Consider the following 9,843-nt stretch of genomic DNA (forward strand, 5'->3'; position numbering starts at 1 on the left):
CACCACCATCTGAAGTTTGACCTCTGTTTAGTTATTAGTTGTTACGAAGGCCTGGACTGAGTTCTACAGGATATGTATAGACTTAAAACGGGAGTTCATGCCTTACCAAGGCTACGGAAGCCTGATAATCCATGAAAATCTACGGAAGCCTGATAATCCATGAAAATCGTGTGGGTCGCACACGAAAACAATTCTCATGTGCTTTGCTTTATGGTGACTTGCAGCAAATTAAACGCGTCATACTTTTAGGGTTGCAATTCTCATGCGTCAGCTCGCATGTCCCGCATCTAGTTTTCTAGCTTCTCCACACTTCACTAGTGGAGATTGATGCTTCTAGTTCATTTTAGCGCAGCAATGTTCAAATTCTAGTGCTTATGGTTCACTCATTTTGCAAAAGCTGCGTCAACTAATTTGAAACGGAGGGAGTAATAAGAAACAATCTGCAAAATTTTGCATAAGAGAGGTTATTTTGAATACTAACACAATAATAGATAATAATACACAAGCATGATAATAATTCCTGACATGATGCTTAACAGTTCCATGCTCACACCCAATAGCTAAGTGTATACCGGTGCGAACTTTACCCAAGAGCGTGCCACATGGTAAGCACTCCTGATAGATACCCAAATTCGTAGCAGATCAAATTATTAATATGAACTATATGGATGGCATATTCACATGTACATATTCGCATCAGCATCCAATGATCTAACTGTACAATTTCCTGAATTTAGCTAGGAGTTCCTCGAGACATCAGATGACCACCTTCCTGCATGCCATTTGCCAACTTATCTAACTGCTGGACATCACATCAGAGGTCTATACCAGCCCAAACTTATCCTCCAGAGAATCCATCTCAATTTGTCCATGACCTTATGCTTGCAGTCATTGAATTGCACCAATAATCCTGCTAATCCTGAAAATGGGATTTTCCAGGTCAGTTTGCATGTTAGCATGTACTATGAGACAAACTGGAAACAACAAGCGGGAGTAGGGTGGGTGGCGGTGTTATATATTACCAACACGTGTCCTCAGATGGAGATAGCTAATGTTTGTTTTGACTCGCAAAGATATATGGTTGATTGAACCTATATTAGGGAAATTGGAATATCAGATCAATTAGGATGTTGGCAGTAGCTGAAACGAATTCAGCTACTTTTGGAAAGCAAATAAAATTGACTTAGACATACCAGACTCTAATATGGAATGTTTCTCAAGGCCATATATTGCACTCTTTGCATAAGCAAGAAGTCGAACATGACGTGGCGCCCCTAGATTTCCTAAAATGGACCTCAATAGTCCACTGAATTGAGAAAACAAATAACATGACAAACAACAATAATGAGTGTGAGAAAGTAATAGCATGGTTATGGACTCTATCAAGATTTGCCTTACTCTGTTCGAAGTATGACCAGAAAATCAGGTGGCAAGGATTCCATAAATGAAGATATATCATCCATTCCAAGAGAACTCAAGTCCTGCTTTATACGCATTTTCTCTTCACCAGATATTTGTGTTCCAAGAGCTGATTTGCTGATGAACATCACAAGTTGCAACAGTTATGCATGAATTATATATGTAGTTTTAATCAGGAAGTAAAATGATAGCACGTAAGAGCCTAGTCCATAAACTGTCACAATTGAGATCAATACAATATAATTAAGTGATGGGATTCTAGACGTGTCTAGTTCACTCCTGCAAGCTAAAACTTGGTTATCACTGGTGGCTCACTCAAGATCATGCAGCAAAATCTGTCAGCCAATATATTGGGCTAAAAAGGCATATCACGCGGGTTCTCCTTTCTCCAGTTATTACTTATTCCTAGGGCAAGTCTTGAATTTTAGATACATATTAATTGTCGCAGATTCGGATGTATCTATACCCAAATTGTGTCTAGATACATCCAAATCAGCGACAAATAATATGGAACGGAAGCACTAATAGTCACGGTATATAGCATAAATACTAAGCTGGGTTATGGCAGGTGGAAATTAGTTGCCACTGCTCTTGCCCAATGGTAAGCTAAAGGGTCCTTTTATGGTTTTCCCTCAACTATCACCCGCTTGGGCTTTACATAACTTTTTTGTAGCTTTATCAATATAAAAGGTGTATGTTTTTCCGTTTTCTCGAGAAAAAACAATCTAGCTTTACTTGATGCATGACTGATGTACTAGACAATATGTACCAAATGCATGGATGCATGGATGAACCGATGAAGTACTAGGAAATTCGAACCAATGCATGCGTGAACTAAGCAATATGAAACAAATGCATGGAGATGTACAAACACTATGAACCAGTGCTCATTTTTAAGTTATTTTCTGGTTTTCATAAAAAAAAAAACTTGATGTTTTTGCATGCAACACCTTATTAGAACTAATTCCAAACTTATCAAGTATGGATATATATACAACCCGGAATTACCGAGTATGGATATATATGCACATTGGGCAGCTTGGTAAAAGTAGTTTATTATTATAACAATGTCCATGTTAACGTTGAAAATAAGTTCTCTAATGTTCTTTGACACATGATACGAGAAGTCCACAGAACACCACGATATATGAGCATTATCGTCCAAGTGAAAAAAGGTTTACCTATCTATAGTCCTTCCAGTGAATATTAAAGGAAAGTACTTTGCATATTTGCCAACACCAAACTGTTCGCCTAACTCCAGAATTTTTTGCGCATCCAACAGTATCAATGCTTTCCACAGCTTACAGTAGTCTACTCTAAACTTTGGGTCCAATTCTTTATAAATTCCATGATCTAACAACACTGTAAAAGGAATGCACCATTTAATCGATTCAAAATAAGTTCAAGTTCATTCTGTCAGATAATAAGAGCTGAATAGGGACAAATAATTTAAAATATGAAATACGCCCTCCGATCCAAATTAATTGTCGCAGATTTAGGCAAAAAATATTGCCTAAATCTGTCTAGGTTCACTGAACCTGCGACAACTAATTTTGGATCAGAAGTAGTATTTACTTTCTAATACATATGCTTCTTAACATAATGTTTGCAAGGCTTACATTACTAAACTCAGCCCGCATGACATAACGAATATAGACATGCAGAAAATATCATGTTACGAAGTAAAAGGAACACCTAACGAAAATCTCCCTTGGCCTTGAGGAGAAACCAATATGTTTCCAGGATGAGGATCACCATGAACAAAACCATGTACAAATATCATTTCGCCAAACAGTTCTATTAATGCTTTAGCTACCTGGAAGAGACATAAAATGGTAAGGAAACACATACACACAAAATTACAGGTCAATTAACAAGTTTTTATATTATGTGCAATGAGGCAAATAGATGAATGTGAAGTGGGGAAATATATGACCCTGGTAGAAGAACCTTTTTTTAAAGAAAATAGTAATAAGAACCATTATTCTCCATCTTCTGGAATGTAACATTGATTTTATAATTATTTTATAGTGAATCTTGTAAGTCATTAATAAGTGTCAACTATACAGAGATACAATAATACAATGGACCAAAGAACAAAAATACGTATTACTTTCTAATTTGAACAATGACCATGTAGTGGGTAAGACATTAAACAGTAGTAGCCAAGTGTGAAATCTATTCATAGTAAGAAATATAAAGTGTAGCAAACGAAAATGATGATGCAAGAGAACTATCGAAATGGGGTCAGGGCACTTTTTTTGTTGTTGTTGCTTTTGACAATTGCTTCTAGTCATTGTCAAATCAATAAAATGCATGTGCACAAAAGATAATCACTCGGACAAATAATACATTTCATGTTAGCTATGCATCTTAAAAGAATAACCTTTGTAGGACTGATATTTGCTTTCCTTAGAAAATCCAAGTCATCAACCTGTTCACAGTAGTACCAAAAAAGGTTATGTCAATCTATTCCTGCATCGTTAGTTAGCAACTTCAGATATTCCATCAATTAGAGGTAATGCTCTCCACCTTTTCTTATCTCTGGATTGAATCCATCATTTTCTCTTTTCCATATATTCAATGTAAGTTCAAGGATTAGTTGTGACTAATGGACAAGATTGAACTGATTGGTAAATGCAGCCACAAAATAGTGTGTAAAATTTGGCCAAGGCCCTACTTGGAATGGGTGTAAAATTAGTGTGGTCGTCGGTATTTAGTTCAAAGTCCGACACACTAATTTTACGCCCATTCCAAGCAGTCCTGCAGGGACTAATCATTTACCTTGTGGCCATAACAAAATTCCATTGTCAATATCTCCTTGGTTGTCAGTTCCTGCAATAGCTTTAACCAGTCAGAAACTGTTATACACAGTCCTAAACAGTTAGCATCTTATGCAGCAGCAAGTTAACATCTCGCTGGGCTTTGTGTCAGCAATGGACTACAGAGCGACTTGCATAAGTTCTTTATTATGTGCCTCCGCAGTATAGTTGATGGAACAAATAGTAGGAATCGAAGTTGGATAGGCTTGATACCTGAAAGATGCAAGGTACTTTGACAACATTATTTTTTCTGAAGCAGCTTGCTGTTCTCTTGGAATTACTAGCCTCTTTGGTAAAATCTGCAAAGCAACAACACCCATGCTGAAATGTCTATAGGTAAAGGTCCCAGATAAACCAAAACTGGATTCATGTGAAAAGTATGGGGAGATATGCGGGGAGATGAGGAGCTTTTCACCTACCACGCATGAGTTACAGAATTGAAAGAAAGCCTACAAGGAAGTTAGCCAATGCAACTATGCAGGTCATGATATATATCATGACTGTTTTTTTTCCTTTTCAAGTGTGCAGGCCCATTTATACATACACAAAACTTTTGTTCTTTGATTCACTAAGACGAGTCTGAGAAATGACGGATAGACAACAGTACAGCTATCTTTAATAAACAACATCTGAGGGTGCTACAACAGTGACCTCCACAGAACAATGAACAATGAAAATGATTTTTTGAAAATTTCAAAAAAAACAATGAAAATGATTTAAACAGATATCAGATAAAATAACACATAAATACTGTGACAGGAAATGCCCAAGCACTTACCCAGCTCCATTGACATGGTTCTCTCAAATTCAAGTAATATCTTCTCAAACCTATAATCAGGAAAGATCTGCCAAAAGAAAGGCTCAAAATTTTCCTTTCACCAACAAGACACTAATAAAGTAATTCAAAAAAGTTCAACACATTGTTATATCTCAATATTAAATTTAACTTGAATTAAACAGAAGAGACTAAGAAAATAAAATCCAATCATAATGGATAACAAAAAATGTCATCCAATCCTTTCCTTTTAACTTAAATTTTCCTTTCACCAACAAGACACTAATAAAGTAATTTAAAAAAGTTCAACACATTGTTATATCTCAATATTAAATTTAACTTGAATTAAACAGAAGAGCCTAAGAAAATAAAATCCCATCATAATGGATAACAAAAAAGTCGTCCAAACCTTTCCTTTTAACTTGTCCAACCATGGACCCAATGAGAGCTAGACGGTTAAAGAATACCAAAATACCAAATGCAGACGAACATCAAGCTAATAAGTTAAAAGAAATGACTTGCTTCAGATTGAAGAATATATTGGTCACTTTTTCATTAATGATGCCACAAAATGAACTTGTACGCACATACCTCCTTAAAACCTACAGTGATACTTCTCAGGCTTTCAAATCAATGAATTCTTAAGTTGTCAACCTGTGGCAACTACCCTCTGAAACATTTAATAAAGTACTAGCATCAAGCTAGTCAACACAAATCAAGGACTTCAGTGGGAGTGTCAACTATGTTAAGTCTCTTTTCATTACAAGAATTTTGCTACAGTGAGAAGTACTTTAACAATGGTTGCGCTTTTCATCAACAACCTTGATTGCTAACAAAGCCAGCATTGAACTACTATGCTCAAGGAAATGTGGCCAGTGGGACATCACTAGCTCTTCTTCAGGACTAGTGTACAAACAGAAGTGAATAAACTACTCCAGTTAAATACGTTGGGTTCCAAGTAGGAACATATTATCTTTGCCAGAATCTACCACAATGGTAAGTGTACCGTACCAAAGAGACAGACTTTGACAAGAGAGACATAGTCATTATGTCTAGCTTCATTCGCCGCTCCAACCCAGGATACTGAACCTAGATGTCAAATTAGGATAAAATTCCTCAAACATATGAATATACATGTAATCAACAAAGATAACTTTTGAGGTTGATGCGGGCCTTACAGTATCTATACTAGTTTGAGATCAATTAAATGGCATATAGCAGGATATGTCTTAAAAAAAGAGGACAAATATTTGTTGCAACATATTTCGTTTATTCAGTTACAAAGATATGCTGAAGGGCGGGCCTGGTGCAGCGGTAGAGCCTCACCGCCTGTGACCGAGAGGTCCCAGGTTCAAGTCGCGGTCTCCTCACATTGCACTTCGTGAGGGTAAGGCTTGCCACTAACACCTTCCCCAGACCCCGCACAGTGCGGGAGCTCTCAGCACTGGGTACGTCCTTAGGTACAAAGCTATGCTATGTTTTCACACTACTGCATAAGAAAACCAACAACACAAAAGCTCTTTTTTTTTTCAAAACATCACTATGCAATGCGTGTCTTTTGGCTCAAGAAGAAATGTGACAAAGATTCATGTTTATAGCATTGGATGGCCTTGGCTGCTTCCATGAAAAAAAAATAGCTTATAAAAGTCTCAGGGGGGGCAAAGGTTAGAAACAGTGACCTAAGGTATAAGTATAACCATTTGACTTGGCCCATCTTAATTTCCTTATTATTACTTGTGAGAAATTTGAAGACCCAAATTTTAGTGCATGTAAACATTGGATAAATGACTACAATATTAAACTGGCACTTCTTGCGGAAAGTAAGAAGCTGTTAAATAGTTGGCCATCTTACAACATTTTTATATTCCAACTTTCATTCACACGCTTAATTTTGGTAGATCCCTTTTCATGGTAGAAAAACTGATGGTGGACATACACTTGGCAGGTTGCAAGCAAAAAACTTTAGATGGTTGTAGGTTGCACAAATGGAATCTCTCTACTTACTACTCCTGAATCTATGAGCTGGACATACTTCACCAGCTCACATGAATGGTATTTCATATAGGCCACAGGGCATTGGAAAGGAGAATACACTACGCATGACCTAAAATAGAAAGTCCAAACAAAAGCAAAAAGGAACAAGAAAGAGGTCCAGTGTTAACAGTAATCTAACCTTTACAGCTACTTCCTGGTTATTATTCAACCGACCTCGATGAACCTGAGCAATTGATGCAGCAGCAATCGGATGTTCATCAAAATCCAGGAATCTGGTACTCACATAATAAATTTTAAGCATATGTTGTACGACTATAAGAATAAAGTGTCAAATAAACATAATATGTCAGTAGAAATATGAGCTAAAGCTGGTAAAATTGACACGATCTCTCAGCTGTTATTGTAGTCCCGGAGATATATAGCTTATACGAGTGCACAAGCTTATCCTAAAAGACTAATCTAGTTAGTATGGATAGTTCTCTAGACTCATCACCACCAGTTCGAGCACGAGCAAATTGGCTTAGAGTGTAATTTAAATTCAGTATGCAAGACAAGGAGATACTAGCGCTAATATAAACACTAGGCAACCTATCCATCCATGAATCCTGACAATGAATTATGATAGTACACAAGCTAGAAACGATCGTTCAGCACAAACTGGACAAGAGGTAGTACGTGAAATATACTAGCGCTAATGTAAACACTAGGCAACCTATCCACCTAAGAATCCTGACAATGAACTATGATAGTACAGAAGCTAAAACAATCGTTCAGCACAAACTAGACAAGAGGTAGGACGTAAACTATAAAGATCACAGCATGGTTAGATTCAAACATGCAATCAACAAAATGGCAATTCTATTTTGACTACAGGGACCCAAAAAAGAGTAGCCAACTAGCCATCGTGGGTTACTCAATAATGTCATAGATTGAAAGGATGCTAAACCCTTTCCACATCAGTATACTTTCAGGTTTACATAATACATATACGAGCTGTCGAGCTTGTATTATCATTGTTTAGACCAGGGAACGACAGTGTGAAGGTTTAGAAAAAAAAAGACAATTTGAAGGAAACAACATTATATTTTCTGAAAAAAAACGGATCACAGCACACTTTCCAGTGATTACAGCACTGGCGATTAGCAACGACACGCTAATATTACAAACAAAAAAAAAAGCAATACTTACATGTCATGTAAATCCTTGCCGAAGGCTTGTTCAATCACTATTTTGATATCTTGAAATTTGCATGGAGTTGCCTAGATGATTAAAAGATGTAAATAAAAACGAATATTTATGAGCATAAACCAACATTAAGGTAGGAGCTATAGTAAACCTGATCCTGCAGGCAGGAGAGAGTTGATACGTACTCCTTTGGTACTTGTCTTAGTGATGAAACAAACTGACCAGCTTTTACATAAAATCCTCTATTCACTTCACATAGTTTAAGTAGCTTCTTTGCTGACCTCAAGTGAACCTACAACAGACAAGGAAAAATATATTATGCCATTGGTAAATGTGATCTGATGAAACTAAAGATCCAAATAGGTCCAAAAAAGGAGTGTTGTAGGGGAAAGTAGTAGAGTAAATGCAGGGCATGGACGAAAAACTTCAGTTATGTCAAGAGAGCTGGTCCAAAATCAAAAGGACAACAAGTATTGACTTTCGAAATGACCCATGGCTACTCATGACGTTGTGTGGCACAAGAGATAATTTTGAATTTGTAATCCAACAAATAGGCAAGGTAGGCAGAAACAGTTCATTTGGTAAGGACCTCTAGCGCAATTAAGTGGCAGCATGTTATTTCCCCCCAAAGTCATTTAAGTCACCTTCCTTTACCAACCAAGAGGCCGATGGTCCCGCTGTAGAGATTGAAGAAATCAATCTCTGTAGCCTACCATCGAGCACAAATTACTCGTTCCAATAAACGAAATTGCACACGGTCAACCAGCGCAGAATACATACCTCGGAGAGCTTCACCCTGTAATCCGCGGATCCAGGAGCCAGCCCCCGCAGCGAGTACTTGTAGTCCACGACCACGAAGCCAATCTGAAACAACCAACCAATCAGCAAAACTGAGCATGGGCTCACTACAGGAGTTGCAGCATTTCGCGAACCGTGTACATGGCGCGGGAGGAGCGGGCGACGCCATGGAGTGCGGAGGGGACACCGCGTCCGTCGGCGGAAGGGGAGGCGGCGAACGAGGCCGCCAGGGCCACGCCCGCCCCGGCCGCGAGGAGGAGAGGGGCACGGCGGCGGCGGAGCATTGCGGCGAGCGGTGGGGGTTTATGGTTAAACTTTTGGGACGGTAGCTTGGATGGAGCGAGGAGGCCCTCGGGAGAGGACAGATCCACAGAGGGGGGTTCCACAACAAAACCAAGTTGTTCTTATCTCCAGTTTAGGGCCCTTTTGTTGTGGCTTTTTTTAGCTTTTTGGGTTTGGTACCTAAATAGGTGTTTTTTAGCTTTTGAGTTTTGGAAGCGAAAACTCTAGAAAAAGGCCGACCTCTGAGAAGGGAAGAGACTTTCTCCGCGCGCGACACGTGGTTGAATGTGGGGCGTGGAATTTGCCGGTGGACTTCCTCCGCGCTCGACACGTGTTGCTTTCTGGTGATTTTGCGAACCGTCCACTTCTCGTAACGGGTCCGCTTCTCACTTAACGGGTTTACAGGGACCCGTTTCGCGTCTGCCTTTATCTCCGTTTTTCCCTTATTCTTCTTCTGTCGTCTGGGCTGGTCGTGGGTTCCGGTTCCTTCGGCCGGTCGTCTCGCTCGGCGGCGTCGCTATTTTCCCTTCTCCTCCGTTGTCGTCAAGAACCTCTCGCAACTCATTG

At 38.8% G+C, this 9,843-nt stretch overlaps 1 protein-coding gene across 2 annotated transcripts; it reads right to left on the reverse strand.

Moving 5' to 3' along the window:
• Positions 1–623: 623 nt before the first annotated feature.
• LOC124670189 (aarF domain-containing protein kinase 1-like) lies at positions 624–9,293 on the reverse strand. Of its 2 annotated transcripts, XM_047206700.1 has the most exons (16): positions 9,129–9,293; positions 8,977–9,060; positions 8,348–8,488; positions 8,200–8,270; positions 7,190–7,283; positions 6,028–6,105; positions 5,020–5,086; positions 4,455–4,540; positions 4,204–4,254; positions 3,806–3,853; positions 3,115–3,235; positions 2,601–2,781; positions 1,399–1,536; positions 1,194–1,306; positions 1,023–1,091; positions 624–919 (listed from the first exon to the last, which is right to left on the reverse strand). In XM_047206700.1, the coding sequence occupies exons 1-16, from the start codon at positions 9,276–9,278 to the stop codon at positions 810–812; spliced, it is 1,602 nt and encodes a 533-aa protein (XP_047062656.1). In that variant the 5' UTR covers positions 9,279–9,293; the 3' UTR covers positions 624–809. The 2 variants fall into 2 exon arrangements, with proteins under 2 accessions (XP_047062656.1, XP_047062657.1); XM_047206701.1 differs by lacking the exons at positions 1,023–1,091; positions 1,194–1,306.
• Between the last annotated feature and the right edge of the window lie 550 nt (positions 9,294–9,843).

This window comes from Lolium rigidum, chromosome 7 (assembly GCF_022539505.1).
Source record: "Lolium rigidum isolate FL_2022 chromosome 7, APGP_CSIRO_Lrig_0.1, whole genome shotgun sequence".
Taxonomy (NCBI): Eukaryota; Viridiplantae; Streptophyta; class Magnoliopsida; order Poales; family Poaceae; genus Lolium; species Lolium rigidum.

Coding starts and splice junctions, on each gene's coding strand:
- LOC124670189 (XM_047206700.1), bottom strand. CDS start 9,278: ATGCTCCGCCGCCGCCGTGCCCCTCTCCTCCTCGCGGCCGGGGCGGGC. Junction 7,284..8,199: donor GGCAAGGATTTACATGACAT/GTAAGTATTGCT, acceptor TGTGAGTACCAG/ATTCCTGGATTTTGATGAAC. Junction 1,092..1,193: donor ACATTCCATATTAGAGTCTG/GTATGTCTAAGT, acceptor TCCCTAATATAG/GTTCAATCAACCATATATCT.